The 18,353-nt window shown below is 42.4% G+C and overlaps 1 protein-coding gene across 1 annotated transcript in view; it reads left to right on the top strand.

Moving 5' to 3' along the window:
- Positions 1-4,333: 4,333 nt before the first annotated feature.
- Positions 4,334-18,353, top strand: part of EGFL6 (EGF like domain multiple 6) — a 51,592-nt gene continuing 37,572 nt past the window's right edge. The window contains exon 1 of the mRNA XM_039873302.1: positions 4,334-4,487. Within this exon, the coding sequence (XP_039729236.1) occupies positions 4,414-4,487 (74 nt within the window). The 5' untranslated portion in view covers positions 4,334-4,413. The remainder of the gene's footprint in view (positions 4,488-18,353) is intronic.

Genomic DNA, 18,353 nt, shown 5'->3' with positions numbered 1-18,353 from the left:
GGTATATACGTTAAAAAAAAGAAGAAGAAGAATTTTGTTTTAACAATTTCGCTATTTTTATTCTTTAATAAAAAGGATCACAAATGTAGTTCCAATTTTATAGTCCACAGAACCACTCTCAACAAAACTTTCCTAAATTAAGTTGGAGAGACTTTGTGTAAGAGTCTTTATTTTTAAGGTGCATTTAAACTGAGTTGCCTGGGTTTAGTTTCTCACAAATCATTACATAGGCTTTATGTAGGAAAAAAAGAAATAGACGAGCCTTGCAGGGGTATGCCAAGTTATTATTACGGTCAATTGTGAACAGGAAAATAGCAAAGGATATTTACACATGGAACCGGAAGGAAGTATACAGGATGGACTCAAGTCATACCTATTCCCAAAAGAGACAAAAAGAAAACCCGTGATGATTGAGTACCTTAAGTTGGGAACTTATGAATTTGGTAAAAGTCAAAGGAAATAACATTCAGAGAACGAGATTTAATTCACAGCAAGGGGGTTTTTCAATATAGTCATTACATTTAAAGAAAGCCATAGATTGCCTTAAAAATCAGATGAAAGCCATGTTATTTCTTAGCAGAACATACTTCCTTACATAGAAAATGTTATTCACTGTTTCTGGTGGGGAACTGACCCCACCCCACCACCACTACCAAGTTATGAATCTGCTTTATGAAGAATGAAATCTGGTGACAAAATTAATCTCCAGTGAGATCTGACTTCAAAATCCATGTTCTTCCTATTATGTTGATAGGGGACTTTAGATGAGATGTGTAATTGCTCTAAACCTGACATTTCTCGTCTGTAAAATGATGTAATAATACCTATCTTATAAATGTTGTCAAGAGTAAATAATTACTCTCTAGCATGTAGTAACAAATACCAATTGCTTTTTCTTCCTCAGCAAGTGGACAGTTCTAAGAGCTGGCCAAATTTGAAGGGAAAAATGAATCAAGGTGTCGTTTTTTTCTCTTTTAATCTCACCTTAGCGATTCTCCCCAAGAAGTGAGACTCATTCTGTTAAAGAAGACCAGGCATTCTAAGAACTGTGTGTTAGTTGTCTGGCCCAGGTCACCAGAGAGAACAAAAGAACGAGGAACCGTGTGGAGGCCGCATTCCCACTGCCTAGCACAGGGCCTGGCACTCTGTAGGTTCCAGATAAATGTTTGAACAAGAATGGAGGGAAAGGACAAAGAGGGAATGAGGGAGGAGAGTAAGGAAGGGAAGGAAGATTGAACGTAGTTGGGATTTCGCTTCTACCATTGAGCTCTAAGAACAGGGTCCTTGACAAGCACAGAATGAAGAGAAACAGTTTATATCTCAAGATACATCCTCCGTATAGAATTGAGCAGTGTCTGCATTGAGAGTCTTATGCTTCATTGACTCCTTTCATGGAATGAGAAGGAATGCAAAGAAACAGACTGAGAAAAATGCATCAATTTCTAGAACATGTTGCTAGGTTACAATAAAGATAGAAGATTAAGTAGAGGTGCCATTTTCTTCTCCAATAGCAATGGTGATCAAAAAAACGTCATGCAGTTCAAGGGAGAGGACTATGTGATGAAACATAGAGACATAAACTCATCCTATGCATGACCTTGGGTGAAACCATTTGCACACCGGAGCTGAGTTTTTCCATCTGTAAAATGTCAGAGTCGGTCCTGGTCAATGGTTCTCAGTCTTGGTTCTCCATTAAAACCACCCAAAGAGTTTAAAAATGTCCCCACGCCCAAGCCGTAGTCCTGATATTAGAATTTCTTGAGCTGGGGCCCAGGCATCAGCAGTTTCACAGCTTCCTGGATGACTCCCACGTGCAGCTGAACTTGAGGATTCCTGGTTCAGGTGATCTCTACACCCTTGCTATCCTACGTGGTTCCCAGACAAGCAGCATGGACATCACTTGGGGTCTTTTTTAGTAATAAAGACTCATTCCTCACTCCAGAGCTACACAATCAGAATCTGCATTTTTAACAAGACACTCCACTCGCCTCCCATAATTTGTATTGAAATGGAAAACTCTGGCCTAGATACTCTTCCACCCAGCTCTTTCATCCGTCAGCGCTTTGCTTCTGGCACTGATATTTTAATATGTTTTGGAACTCAGCGCCAGGCGCATCATAAGTGTTAAAAATTTTATATGTGTTAGATGTATATATTCAGAAAATACACAAATATTCTATCACGCCTGTTCTATGCAGGGGGCTAAGTGGAAATAGATTAGAAAAAACAATGGAGCCTTGTAAAAGGTGTGGATGATTTTATGAGATTCTGATCAAACATCGTTTTTCCTTTGTAGGATGGAGTAGGGGACCTCGAGAGCAGTTCTCTTCAAAGTCAGCAATGCTGGCGTGGTTATTAAAAACACCCGCCTCTACGTGGCAATTTGTTTTCAACCCAGCAACACATCATTTCCAGTTCCTTCTCTGTTCCTCACACTACCTGATGGCACCTTTGTCCCCCAGGATATAATAGGTGTATTGGCCAAGGAGAGTGTGACCTCCTCTGGAAGTTTCCAGCTGTAATGTTCATCACCTTCTTTAAGCCTACAGAAGAGAAGTTGGCCAAAACCAAAGCTAGAAACGTGACAGATATACGTTAATGTAAGAAGCCATTCTTACTCTTTATAATTCAGGGCTAAGAAAGCAGGGTGGCCCTCACATTTTAGGCTAATGGTGTTTGATTAGGATTTTTTTGTTTGTTTGTTTGAATAATGGTGTATTTGGAGGAGGGAGCGATTTGTATCTGAATGTTTAGGAAGAAGTGACATGGGCAAAACCATAATTTTCTATTCAATTCAATTGCTAGGCATTAGACAGCAGCCAGGGTGGTTCCCTGCCCTTCTCCTCCCAGGCCCCAATGCCAGTAGCACCGCCACAGTCAGCATCTGTGGGATTTTCTCTGCCCGCAGCTCAGCAGGCGGAAGTCCGAGGTTCAGTAGCCTGATAGAAGCCTGCAGATGATGACAGAATGGAGATGGTGCCTAAACACCCCAGCTCTTCGGGGTGAGATCATGTAGAGACGCATGTTCTAGGCTGGCTCTAATGCAGGACAGGGCAAATTTCCCTGAGTGAGGGGGAGACCAAGCCCTGCACCGAAAGAAGAGGGTCCTTTGGCACAGAGAGCGTAGAAGGTATTTAAGTTAAAGTCAAAAGGAAAGTTTATTAGAAAAGGGGTAACACTGCACAGGCAGTGTGGTCTCCTCTCAGAGGCAGAGAGTGACAGGGACCAAGGGAGACGTGGGAAGGCAGTGAGTGTGGGGCTGAGTGTTTGGAGAATTGAGTTTATATGTCATTCTTTAGTTCTTGTGAGTTACAGTTACCCATTTCCTTTGACATGGACATCCAGTGAGGAAGGGGAAGGGTATGAAGCATGAAAAGGTAGGAATGTAGAGTGAAAGGCCTGCTGGCAGTTCCCAGCCTTGCAGCACAGTGCGGTCTCAATGTGGCTTGATTGACATTTTTAATTCTCTTGACTCCTCCCTGCATGAGCTCTGAGAGATACCCAGCAGCATGAAGCTCCACTTAGCCCCAACCATTACTAGATACACACCTGCTGTCCTTTGCCTTCCCTCCCCAGGCTTACTCCCCCAGCCCCCTTCCTTCCAGAACAAACCATGGCCACTAGAATCTTTGCCCTGGGGTCTGCATGTGGGGAAACCCTCACCAAGACAAATTTGACATTCTGTTTGCTTTAAGATGGTATACAGTTGATATTTTATATTCCTTTCCTTGAATTTTAATATTTTCAGTAACTAAAACCAGTTATGGTATGAAGAGTTCAAAGGGTTTTGGTAACAACCTTGAAGAAATCATCTTATTACCTTATTCATGAGCCGCATTTGATATTTGAAGCCACAAAGGAGTATCCAAGATGAGAAAAGGGGTGTGGGCATTCAGGGAGAGGACGCCCGTCAAGTGTTGAGGACAAAACCTAAACAGAAATGGAAGTGGCATTCGGAACCAGCATCCTTAGTTCTCGCTTTGATTCTCAACTAAATTCTTAAATCCTCGAGCGCAGGTATCACCGAAACCTGCCCCATGTCTGTAACAGACGCTGTGATACACGGTGACTGACGACAGTGAAGTGAACTGAGTCGAGGAAAGTTTCTGGGTGAACAGCGCTGAGGATGCGCGTGGTGCTGGAGGCGGGTCCCAGCCAGATGTGCACGGCCCGCCCCGCCCTCGCGCGCACCGGGCGCGCTTCACCCGCAGAGGAGCTGCAGCGCCTCGCCAGGGCACCCCTGCCTCTCCTGAGGCTGCAAGCACCCCTGCTGCAGGGCCGGCTTCCCGTCCGCCCGGGACCATACCTGGGAGGAGCGGAGGCGGCACCCGCTGCGCCCAGGGTCCTGCGCCCTTCTAGGGGACAGGAAGAGAAGCGGGAGGCCCCGGCGGCAAAGGGAGGCCCCGTGCGAAGATGCCGCGGTCCTGGGCGCTTGCACTCCTGCTGCTGCTCCCCTGCGTGGCAGGTGGATCAGGAAACGCGGCCAGGTGAGTGTCTGGCTGGAGATCGCCCTCCACCTGAGCTTCCTCCACAGGCCCCTTCCCTTTGTCCCCCATGCGCCCGGGCATCTCCGCAGGTGTGTGTGCGCGCTGAGATGAGACTTTACAAGGATGCCAAGTCCGGAGCGCCCACGGGCTTTGCATCAGTTCCCTTTGCATCCCAGGCGCCCCTCCTGCCTGTGGCAGGTGGGGTCCGGGAGAAGGGAGGCTCCGCGCTCACCTCCGCGGTGCCATCTGGCTTGGTGGTCTGCAGACACCTACTGTGGGGCCGGGTGTGCGAGGGTCTGTCTGTGAGTGGGTGGGTGGGTTCTGTGCCTGTGCAGTTTTGTGTTTTCCACTCTATCCGAAGGGCGCCACCTGATTGTCAGTCACTAGTTTTGCTGGGGACGGAGGGAAAGAAACTAGGGACACCGCAAACTAAGGATTTACTACCGTTGGTGGGCTGAGCCCACCGTGAATGGGGTTCCTCTATTCAATGGCTTTCTGATTAGAGTTGATGAACTGGAAAGAGAAGACATTGTTGTCAGATGAAATGAACTCATTCTTCTTGCTAAGGCAATTCAGAACCTGAAGCTATTTCTTCACTGCCCATGAGCTTTTCTAAGCCCTGAAACTTAATTTTTGCAAAGATCAGCAAAGCCACTTAGTAAATACACACTTACATAGTGCTCGCTGTGAGCCTGGCACTGTTCTAAATATTATAGGGCTATTGACTCATTTAAAGCCCATAACTGCTCTGAGTGGAAGGTACTATTATTATATCCCTGTTGCAGAGGAGAAAAATGAAGCACAGAGAGGGGGAGTAACTTGCCCAAGGAGGCACAGCCAGTAAGTGATGGCCCCGGCATTCAAACCCAGGCAGTCTGGCCCTCAGTCCCTTCTCTTCACCAATAATTAGGCCAGCCTTTGGCGAATCTCTCACTAGAAAAGGTTTCCTGGTCCCCTGACTGTGATGTCTTTCTTTCTGAGCTGTGTACTAGCACAGTCTTCTCCTCTGCAGCGCTATTGACCTTTTGGGCTGGGATGAGCTGGACCACTGTTTGGTGGGAGGGGCTGTTCTGTGCATTGTAGGATTTTTAGCAGCAGTATCTGTGGCCTGCACCCACTAGAAGCCAGTAGCAACTTTCCCAAATCATGACAACCCAAAAATGTCCTCGGATGTTGCCCAAGGTCCCCTGGAGTGGTGGGGGGCAGAATCACCAGCAGCCGAGTGAGAAGCACTATACTATTGAGATTTTTAGTGGACAATTCCTAAGGAAAACTGGCTGAGAGCCTTGCTTTGGTACAGGCTTCTTAAAGGTGAGCCTGACTATCTTTGTTTGACTTACAGAAAATAACTTTTCATCAGAGTCCACCCCAGCATTAAGGGATTTTGAAGTTCAAAGCGAACAAACCTCAAACCAGATTCTTAGAATGTATGGTCACGAGTTTCAATTTCCTTTTCATGATCAAAATGTGAGCAGATGTCATTTGCTCATAATCACGTTGTCCAGGAATGCCAGAGCTTCTGTTGCTGGAAGGCCCACTTAAGAAAGACCAAGTGCTGTTTGGAGAGGAGATTACTAGTTCTTTAGCGGCCGGCAAACCGACCTCCAGGAGCGTCACTTTCAAAGTGCCACCAAATTAAACGAAAAGCCTAAAAGCCCCCAAATAAATGAAAGAATATTAAAATGGAGAATCCGTGTCAAGATTCTGCAGTTTTCAAGATGTGAAACGTGCTTTCTTTACACAGTATTAGGTTCCCAAGCGGGTGTGTTTATTATCTGCTCAACATGCGTAGAAATGTCAAGCGGTCAGCTCTTCAGGAACTGCTGGGAACCGCGTTTAATCAACTCCAGACTCAGAGTTCCAGACGTTACATTAACAGAAAAGACAAGGCATTCGCTGCAGAAAAGTATGTCTTCTGGTTATTTCCTGAGGTTTCACGACTTATAGCAAAAATTGTCACTGCTATAGAGATTTTTAATATAAGCACCAATTATTTTTTTAATCAAAACACTGCACCATAATTTTAGTGACTTAGAAAATTATATGCCTCTTAAATGGTGCTTAGCACATAGTAGGCAATTAACACTCATCAGATAAATAAATCATTAGCAGCATGCATTTCTGTGATCTTAAGCATCAGAATTTGCCTTGAACCCTAGACTTTTTATGCCCTTTGGGCGTTAGAATGATTTAGATATTCTAGGCCTACTTTGTCTAATACAGTAAATATGATCAATAGTCACCAGCCCCATGTGGCTATTGAGCGAGTACCTGAAATGTGGCCAGTCTGAGTTGAGATGTGCTGTATGTGTAAAATACACATCAGATTTTGAAGACTTTGTATGGAAAAATACGTAAAATATCTCACTAATCATTTTCCATCGATTACCTGTTGAAATGATAATATTGTAGATATTAGATAAAATATATTACTAAAATTGTTTCACCTGTTGCGGCTACTAGAAATTTTTAAACGCCCTATGCAGCTATTATATTTCTATTGGACGGTGTCGATTTAGAACATTTATTGATTGAAAATCCATCTCCAGTGTCCCAGGTCCTAAGTCTGGCATCTTTTTTGCCTTGGGCACATAAGATAAATGAAATTACCTTTGCTGTACTTGAGATCCAAATTTGGGGCAATTCCCTACTTATATTTCTGTTATATATATTTTTCTCTATTGAATTCAAGTACAAATAATATGAGAGATGAAGGACTGAGTGGGTTAGTGCAGAGGGTCCAGATGCATGGGGAAAGACCTGCTTTCTACAAACCACACCCTATGTAGAGAATCGAATCTTCTCAGAGCCCTGTTAAAGAAGTGTCATTGTAACACTTTACCATAAACTTAGTGACTTAAAATAACACAGATTTATTCTCCTACAGTTCTGGAGATCAGAAGTCCAAAATGAATCTTAACGGGGCGAAAATTAAGATGTTGGCATGGCTGATTCCTTGTGGAGGCTCCAGGGGAAGATGGGTTCCTTGTCTTTTACAGCTTTTAGAGTTTTCCAACTGTCCTTGGCTTGTGACCACATAACTCGAATTGCTACTTCCATTGTCACCTTGCTTTTCTATGACCCTTAGTCATCATCCTCCCTCTATGAAGAACCCTTCACATTGTACCAGCCCCGCCAAGATAATCCAGGATGATCTCCCCATCTCAAGATCCTCAATTTGGTCACATCTCAAAGTCCCTTTTGACACTAAAGTGACATTCGCAGGTTCTGTGGGTTAGGACAGGGACATCCTTTTTAGGAGAGGGTGTTATTCAGCCTACCACAGAAAGCCTGAGCCATGAGTCTGTTGTTTTAAGATTTGTAGGCTAGATCTTCTTTTTAAACATGATTTTAGTGATTGTAAATGGTTGGCAGGTCATTTATTTCTTTATTCTCAAAACCAGGGTTCATGGGAATATACTCAAAACTAAAGAGCTGGGTGTTTCTAGGAAATAGTGACCACAAAATGTCCAATCACAACATAGAAATCCTTTCTGATCAACCTTATTTCGATAGTTTCATTGGCTCAGAAGGTATTTAAGTCCGATTTATATGTAATTTATGTGCATAGACCAAGATTATGGAAACACTAAATAATGAGAATAAGTATATCATCTAGTCTTCATAAATCAGATTGGCATTCAACAAATATTGTTGAGACCCAACTATGTGTCAACACTTTTCAGTGTGATTTCAATCAATTAGCTCATCGACCCTAAGAAATAGGCATTATGTGTATTTGACAGACAATGGGATGGAGAAACTTGAAGAAGTTAGATGATTTCCCAAGAACTGTATTTAATTTGGTCATCTGCTCTAAAAGCAGTGATGTTCCACTACAGGCATACCTCATTTTAGTGTACGTCGCTTTATTACGCTTTGCAGATACTGTGTTTTCATTGACGTCGAGGCAAAACCATCCACTAGGGAAAAGATTTCATCTTACTAAAGGCTCAGATGATGGCTAGCATTTTTTTAGCAATAAAGTATTTTTTAATTAAGGTATGTACATTGTTTTTTTACAAAACAATGCTATCACACACTTAACAGACTACAGTGTATTGTAAACATAACTTTTATATGCACTGGGAAACCAAAAAATATTGTGTGACTCGCTTTATTACAGTATTCGCTTTATTACAGCGGTCTGGACCCAAACCTACAATATCTCTGAGGTATGCCTGTATTCCAAATATATTTCCCCCTCAAAATTGAATACATAAAAGCTGACATTTTTACAAAGTGTTTTCTCATACATTATCGCCAGTGGTCCTGTTTAGTTTGATTCGTGCCCAGCACGATCAAGGGGCATGTGTATAATAAGTGGAAAATTCCTGATTTTCCACCCTCTCAGAAGCAGATTCAGGATTTGAGTGCGCATGGTTTATTTGGGAGGTGACCCCAGGAAGTTGTAGTAGAGAAACCAAGAAGTGGGACAGAAGAGAAAGAAGTTCTGTAAAACTAAAGTACCACTGTGATTTAATCCTGCTGTGGGTTTCTGGGAGACTGTAGGACATGAGCCTCAGAATGCGAGTCTACCTAATATGAAACGGGGAAGAAGACAAGCATTCCAGTGCTTCATTTGTAGTAGATGTTGCACAGGAATAAATGAATGGCTGGCTGGGTAGATACATATCTGCAAAAGGAATGCAGAAGGAAGACTTTGGCTCAAGATACAGCATCTGTGGTCATGAACCCAGTGGCTGCCAAGTGTTAAAGAAGGCAGGCTGGAACCAGGCTACAAAGAGCCCGATATGCCAAGGAGTTTGGACTTTGTTCTCAGAGCCATAGACAGCAAAGCAGGGTATCGCAGGCTTTGCGTTCTTTAAAAATAACCTGGCCATGCCCAATTCATGTTCAGAATTATCACACAATTGCACAGAATTATCATTGAGATAATGAGCCATAGTATAGTTTAATTGGCAGCATTTTATCTTTCATAATGCACATAATAATAGTGTGCTTATAATCCATGGCATCTCAGATTCGATGAAAACAAATACAAAATTAAAAATCAAAATACCAAAGCAGTAAATATCTTTAGAAAGATCATCACCTTGCTCTTTAAGTATTCTCTTTGCTTCGTTTCTGGGCACCATATGTATTAGTTATCTATTGCTATTCAACAAAACACCCCCCAAATTAGTGGCTTAAAACAATATTTGTTATCTCGCACAGTTTCCGTGAGCCAGGAATTCAGGAGCAGTTTAGCCGTATGAGACTCAGGGTTTTTCACAAGCTTGCAGTCAAGTTGTTGGCCAGTGCTGGAGGCTCTGCCTCTAAGATGGCGCACTCACATAGCAGTGGGCAGGAGGCCTCAGCTCCTCGCCTTGTAGACCTCTCCATAGGGCTGCATTGGTGTCCTCATGATATGTCAGCTGACTTCTCACATAGCAAGAATTCCAGGACAGAGAGAACAGGGAGAAATTGCCATGATTTCTATGTCCTAATCACAGAAGTTATCCTCCATCACTCTCACCATATTCACTTTGTTAGAAACCAGTCACTAAGTACAGCCCCACGTAAGGAGAGGAGAATTAAGCATTACTTTTTTTAAATTTTATTTTTTTATTACAGTTGGCATTCAATATTATATTAGTTTCAGGTGTACAGCCTAGTGGTTAGACATTTATGTAACTTACAAAGTGATCCATTCAATAAGTCTAGTACCCACCTGGCACCATACCTAGTTATTACAATATTATTGATCATATTCCCTATGTTGTACTTTACATCCCTGTGACTATTTCATAGATGCAGATTTGTACTCCTTAATCCCTTCACCTTTTTACACCCAGCCCCTCAACCACCTTCCCATCTGGCAAACATCAGTTTGTTAGAGTCCACATATAAGCGAGATCATATGGTATTTGTCCTCTGTCTGACTTATTTCACTTAACATAATAACTTCCAGGCCTGTCTATGTTGTCGCAAATGGTAAGATTTCATTCTTTTATGGCCGAGTAATATTCCATTATATATATGTACCATATCTTCTTTATCCAATCGTCTATTGAAGGGCACTTAGGTTGCTTCCATAGCTTGGCTATTGTAAATAATGCTGCAATAAATATAGGGGTGCATATATATTTTCGAATTAGTGTTTTGGATTTCTTTGGATAAACACCCAGAAGTGGAATTGCTGGGTCATAAGGTAGTTTTATTTTTGATCTTGTGAAAGAAGGAATATCAAAGGATTTTTGGACGTATTTTAAAACCAACACACCGCACATGCCGATTTTCCTTCTCCCACACTGGTCACTCCTTCCTTCTCAACCTCTTTTATTAGCCTCCACTTCCACAGGGAACAGTCTTTGACCCTATTTTCTTCCTTATCTATACCCTCTCCAGGTGACCTTTACGGTCCTAGTGCTTTCAATGCATCTAGATGTAGGTAAATTAGATAAATTCAAAATACAAATCTCCAACCCCAGGCTCTCTCTGCTGCATTCTTGACCTATCCATTAGGATGTCTCCCTGAGCTTAAAACATCTAAAACTGAATTCTTAATCAGCTGTCCAGAACTCGCTTCCCCCACTGCCTCGCCTCTTCTCCCTATCCCAGAACGAACAGCATCCAAACTTTTGGTTCAAGCCAAAAACCTCGACATCATTCCTGACAACGTGCTCTTCCTCCCCACTTATATTCAATCTGACACTAAGTCCTGTTATGGATCATGTCTCAAGCCTGTCTCCTTTCCCTTCTGCCTCTACCACCCAACCACATCAGCATAATGTCTCACCTGAACCTCTACAATGGCTTCTCTTTGTTTCTTCTTTTGCCCCCTCGGTCCACAAAGTGTTCCTCTTAAAATTTAAATCAGATCATGCCAGCCCCCTCTTTAAAACCTTTCAGTGACTTTCCATTGGATTAAGAATAAAATCCATTCTGTTTACAATGGCGTGAAAGGGGACCTGCTTGATCTAGTCTTTGCTCATTTCTCTTACTCCATTTTATATTGTTCTCCCCCATGTTCACTAAGAATGAATGAATGTAGTGGAAAGTAAATGTAGTCGTCTTGATAACACTGGCTTTTTTTGACTACCTTCCCCTATCGATGTTCCCTTCGCCTCATAAATAAACCACTTGCACTCAAATCCTTGTTTCACGGTCTGCTTCAGGGGGAACACAAGCTAACACAGTCCTCATCTGCAATTTCCACCAATAAGTTCTGAGCTTGGAAGATAAGTGAGAGAAACAGAGGAAGCAATGAAAAGTTCTGAGTTTTGCTAACTTTTGCCCTACCACTCCTGGCATGGGAAATTTGAAGATACATCAGTCAGTATACAGTGAGACCTGAGAGCTTGATAATCTATACAACCAGGAAGGTGAAATGCTTTGGGGTATCCCTAGACCTATTGGACTTGGACTGTGTATCTTGAAGATGGATGAGAACCCAGAATTAATCTTAACTGGTTAGGTACAATGGACTTGCCATACTAGGAGCTATGATGAAAACAAAACAAAAATCAAAAACAAACAAAAAACCCTCATAGTTGGACCTTGTTATCCCAATTTAGAAAAAAATAAATTACTTCATTTGTTTGGCAACATTTAAACGGATTTAAATATCAGTTAAAGAAGTTTTAACTTCTCAATTTGTCTTGGAGAATATCATGAAGTTTCCTGGAACCTGACTGTAATCAAGCATACTAAGAATTCTGGCACAGTATATTTTTGCAAAATATAAGGAATCCCATGAAGAAATACTACACTACTTCCACAATCCCTGGAATATTTTCAAATTAACTTCAGCTGTGGAAATGGTGATCTTCTGATTAATTTGATCAATGTAGACAGCAAGCTGTATCATGCAGTAAAGAAACTGGGCAATTCAGCATTTAAGCTCAGACTCCACAGCTCAGGGACTCCTGTCCACAGAGACTTGCTCACCTACATTAATACTTTCCTGCCTCTGGACCAAGCTTCCTGGGCCTTCTATGTGCCAGGCATTGTTTAAGAAGAGAGATATGAGTGAGTGAGTGAGAGTGAGCAGCCTGGCCTCCCAAGGTGGCAGATGGTTTCAGTCCAAGATCAGGAATTCCCTTTCTAGGTTCATAAACTCCTTTTCATTGATGACCCCAATTTGTCAGGTTCTATGGGGTTGGGTCAATCCAGCCAAATACATAAAAGCTCATTATACTCAGACATCTATTAAATTCTGATGATTGATACTGTGCCTTAACTATGAATCCTTGATATCCCAGAATGCAGTGGTCGTATTTTGCACATTCAAATTACATACTCCACTAAGTATGGAACTAAATGAAATTCATATTGATAGCTTTGTGAGATTTTTTTGTATGAATGGATTTACATATAAGGAAAAAATCATGTGTCCTAGACTTTAGGAAAGGAAATGGTTCTTGAAATACCACTGTGTTGATCAGAGTAGGCTAACTTCTGCATCAGAGCATCTCAAAATCCCAGTGGCTAAACACAGTAAAAGTTTGTTTCTTTGCCTGACTCGGAGCCCAAGGCATATTTGAGAGACTGCTGCATGCCTTCATGTGCGGCCAAGCTCCATCCATCTTGAGAGGCGCCATCTTCCTCCAGGTCCACAGAGTCCTCTTTATTCAATGGATTGATGGAAAAAGAACACACTGAGGATCCCATGGGAGGCTGCGTGAGCAGGCGTGGAGGTACTCTACCTACATTCCGTTGGCCAAAACGAATCACGTGGCCCCACCTAACTGGCAGGCTGACTGGGATGTAGTAGCATAGCTTTGTGCCCGGAGATACAGAAATGGATTTGATGAGCATTTAACTTTCTCTTCCACGCTCATTAAATTGCAGCATATGAAATTATGGATATTTGGCCATTTTTAACTTAAAATATGGCAGTTTCATATAGTTTAGCCTAATAGTTATGTCCCTTATCCAGAATACTCACAATCAGATAGTAAATTAAAAGAATAATCGCATTAGTGATGGGAAAGTTGGTGAGTGGGCATGGAATTAGAGCAAAGGTAGAAGATGACGCTGCTGGGAAAGTAATCTGAGTCATTTGCTAGCATTATCGTAGAATATCGTGTAAGAACTATGTAGAAACTAAAAGTTAAAGCTTCTTTAGCAGTTTTTAAAAGATTTTATAAGCTAATGTGCTCTGCTATTGTCAATATCATGCTTGCCTGTGCTGGATTCTTTTCTTCCCCTCAATAATATTGTTTCGACTTAAGCAGAAACATTTAATAACTAATTTTCTTTTTATGCATAATTTTAAATAGCTGTACATGTGCATTAAAAAACGAGCAAGCATAGAATGGAGCTGGATTTTTGATGTAATAAATCAATTTCCTGTGGCATCTATAAATCAGCAAGTAATTATTAGCAATTCCATCCACTAGTAACTTCCCACTTTAATTTTCCATGTTCATGACCAGATGTGGAATTGGATGATCAAACCAATAAAAGCCCATTGTGACTGTGTCTTTGAAGCTATCTCTCAAAACTGGGTGAACCCATGATGGCACCCCATTAATTAAAAGGCACGTTGCTTACATGGTTCTCTGACAGTTTTTCCTTCAGTGTTGTTTCCAGCTGCTTGGTCCTCTTTAGAAAATATGCACAGAACGTGTTGCTGCATCCACAGAGCAGTTGGAGGCCGAACTGGTGTTTTCTGATTTGTGTACTTGCCCAAACATCAGAATCCATTTATAGTTCCTAATCATGAGTTGATTCCTAACTGTTATTTTCATTTTTTAAACAGATGAGAGTAAGGCTAGATTTAATAACAAATTTCTGATCTCTTCTAACAGAGCTAGAGGATGGATTTGTGACTGAGGAAGGCATTCCTTACAGTGAATAAGAAACCTTACTTTATTAACAAGTTTGTCATGGCCCAAGTGTTAGTCATTAAAGTTTGCAGTGATGCTTTGGACCACGTCAAAAACGATGACTTGGGAGAAATTAATACACCTCAGATTTCTCAGTTTTACCTTTTCACCTACAGGCGAGCATGTGAAAGCAATAAAACTCGAGAAAGAGGATGTCTCTAGAGAGTAGTGGTAATGTGGAAAGAGTATATGAATTTCATCGTCTGGTAACTTTCTCCTGTTAGGTAACCCCAGGCAGTATTCTGCATAATCAGAAATAATTGACTTTGACCAGTACATATGAAATGGGTTTGGCCACCTGAGCAAGGGACCCCGGGCCCTTTCACCAAAGTTTCTAATTAGACTTTTTGAAAAATCATATTTCAACAAATTTCCATCGGTTTTGGGTGATTTCCCATCTAATAGTTTTACTGATCTTGTTTGAGTTTATTGAGTTCACCATAGTTGTATGGAGGCTGTTTTGTGTTTTGTAAAACCCTTGATATTTCCAACTGCTCGAAATCCTTCCTTAACTCTCCAGAGCTTTCAGGGTGAACAGAATATTTCATGTGGACTCAGGCTTTTTCCTTCAGGCCCCTGCTTATCTCCCTGTTTCTTTTCCATCCCACTATCCTCTCTGCTTCACCGCCCCAAACAGGGGAGCTTTCTGTGCTCGAGTTTACAAGACACAAACTCACAGCATTAGTGGCTCCATCGTTGACAGGGGCCTGGAACACCTTCCCCACTAAACAGACCTGGATTAGTTACACCAGTCACCAGACTTCATGTCAGGCCCCATTTCCTTGAGAAAACTCCTCACCCACCCACGCCAACCTAACAACTCCAATATCTTCCCCTAGCTCCTGAGATCTTACCCCTTTGGCGCGAGTCATCATGTTGGAGGATAATTATCTGTTTACTCGCCCATCTTCAGCCGTAGACTACAATTTCTTTGTGGGCAGGGGCTGTCCTCATATACCTCTAGAGTCTTAGTGCCTAGTACAGTGCCTGACATGTGTAGGTGCCTAATACATTTTGGGTGAACAAATGGATAGATGGATAGATGAAATGTAGCGGAAGAAAAATAATTTTCCCTCTACCTTCTAGGTTCTTGACTGAGATGCCTCCACCCCCAAAAAAAGACAGATTAGCAGGAGAAAAACAATCAGAAGTTTAATAACATGTATCCCCACTGTATACATGGGAGAGACCCAGGAAAGCTGAGTAACTCCCCGAAATGGCCCAAGCTAAATGTCTCCAGCTAAAGACGAAGATGTGGCGGGTGGAGGAGGGGGAGCCAGTTTTGGAAGGTGATCAGACAAAGCACTGTAAACAAGGGTAAGATTGTTATGCAGATTTAAGTCCTCACCTTCGCCATTGATGAGAATTTCTAAAGATTTAAAGTCATTCCTCCTGCAGGTACAGAGAGGGAGACACCCTTACAAATGGAGATTTCCCCTAGAAGTGTAAGTGTCTATTAGAAAGGGTAAGTTCTCAGTTTTTAGAGCTTCTCTTGTGTCTGCTGTCAATAATCAGCCCAAAGAGGCATACTTTGGAGTGGCAAATTCTGCTCTCCTTCAATAGTTCCCCCTCTGACTTCTAATACCAGTGAAAAGTCACCAGTCGTTCTTGGCCCTAGTTTCTTCATGTGTAAAATGATAGATTAGAGCTGGATGCTATCTTAGGTCACTTTCCTTAACGTGAAATTCTACGACAGTCTCCCCTCACAGTGAAAATTGATTCCTACTTACTTTAAAAAGTAAAGTCCCAGGGAAACTGGCAGCCATGGGACCTCCAACAGTGAGGGGTGTGGTGAGGGGGTATAATTGACCGAGGGCCCCAACCACTCTGCCCTTGGAAACCCGTCTTCATATTTGAGTGCCTCCCACAGGATGCTTTTGGCCAAGCAAGTCAGGGATACTAAGGCAGGACCTTTTGTGGGAAATACTGCTCTCCTCCGAAGGTAGACTTTGGCTCCTAGACTCTCCCTCAGCTTGGCCAGACTGTCCTTCGACTGCACAGCAGCCTTGGGTGCTCGCTCCCAACCTTCTTTCCCCTTCTCCTTCTCCAGGATCAGACTTATGGGGGTGACCAATGGCTTTCCCAACCTTGCCCAGCTCCCTGCCCATTTTCTCTCACAGGTGTTTCCCCTAATAAAATCTTTGCATGTTTAAGGATTCCATCTTGGCTTCTGCTTCTCGGAGGACTCAGACTAACGCAGAAACCTAGTTTGAACGGTAATGCAGTTAACTGATTATGAGTCAATGACAATTTTCGACTTTATAGCTCATTCAACACATCTTATAATAATATTAATCCTAGTACTAGTGAAAGTAATCAATTAGGGAGCGTTTTCTATGTTAGTCACTGTTCCAAGCGCTAACATACATTAAATAATTTAATTATCACAAAAACCATTGTCCCAACCACCATATTATATAGCCCCTTGACATCAGAGCTGATCCGGCTCTTTCTAGAAACACTCTGCATTTGGCTTTCCTGACACTGTACTAAGCTGGTGCTCCTTCTACCTTTCTGAGCATCACCCAGGTCTCTTTTTTTGGACCTTCCTCCTCCTTGACCCACTTCTCACGTGCTAATTTCCTTGGGGCTCTGCTCTAAGCCTTCCTCTCCATACCCTACATCCGTTCCCATAGATTCAGTAACCAACTACGTGCAGATGTCTCCCAAATCTCGTCCTGCTTCCTGGACTTCTCGCCCAAAAATCCAACTTCCTACTCAGCATCTCTCCTTGGTTGTCTGTCTGATGAGCCCTCAAAATCAGCATGTCCCAAAGAGAGCCTGTCATTTACTCTAGTCTCTAACATGTTCCTCCCTCCATATTCCTCATTCCAGAAATACAATACTGCTGTTTCCCCATTAATACATCCCTCCCACACTCCACATCCAATTTTCCAGAATAGGATCTCCTTGATGGCAGAGATCCTTTGCCCCTCTTGGTTGCTGCTGAACCTTTGGACACTAACCCAGTTCCTGATACATTGCAGATACTCAATAAATGCTTGTTGAATGAATGAATGACACTAATTCATTACCAAGTCTTTTGAATCTACCTCGATTCCATCCATTTCTCCCTACCTCCACTGCTACTGCTCCAGTCCAAGCCACCAGAATCTTTCTTCTGAGCCAACTGCTTTCATTCTGCCTCCCTCCAGTCCATTTTCCAGACTTCTGCCATGATAATATTTTTCTAAAGGGAAATCTTCTCAAATAACCTCCCTCTTAAAACCCTTCGGTGCTGTCCTATTGCAATTAGGATATGAGGTCCCATAGCCCTAACTTGACTCACAAGACCCTCCATGATGTAGCCTCTGCCCACCTTTTGAGGCTCATCTCCCTCCCTTTGTTCAATGCTCTAGTCTTCTATCTGTTCCCCAAGCATAAGCATGGTGTCTCTTACCTGTTAGCCTGCACTCATTCTGTTACCTCTGCCTGTAATATTCTGTCCTTCATTCTATGTGGTTGACCCCTATTCATCTTCAGTCTCATTTATAAAGTTTACACCCTCAGAAAGAACATCTGGATCCCTTTGAACAGATTATGTTTCCTTGCTTTAAGCTTCTATAGCCAACTGAATATGTTTAGTGCATCTCTTACCCTCACTTTCTTGTCTAAAAGCTCATTACCAGGGACTCTGACTGCCATGTTTATCTTTGTATCCCCAGTACCTAGCACAGTGCTCCATATATCCACACCCTACTGAGGATTAAGCGGGGGTTTTTTGGCATCAGGAAATAGGTAAGATCATTCTTACTGCAGTTGGTGAGCGTACTGCTTGCAAACCTGCAGCCGAGAAGTTGGCAGGTCATCTCCAAGGTTTTGTTGATAGGTTGAAATTAATTAAATGAATCCCACATCCCTTATAAAAATGTGGAATTAAAGTCCCATAGGCAGAATTTCTCCCATAGCTTTCCTGTTTATCATGGTTTCTTTTTAAATGCAACTCATATGTCACCTCCCCTGTGACACCTTCATCCGCTTTCCCAGGCAAACTTAGTTCCTCCCACCACTCTGCTCCCCAAACATCAGC

Source organism: Pteropus medius, unplaced genomic scaffold, assembly GCF_902729225.1.
Source record: "Pteropus medius unplaced genomic scaffold, Ma_sr-lr_union100, whole genome shotgun sequence".
NCBI lineage: Eukaryota > Metazoa > Chordata > Mammalia > Chiroptera > Pteropodidae > Pteropus > Pteropus medius.
This window is presented reverse-complemented; position numbering and strand designations above follow the sequence as displayed.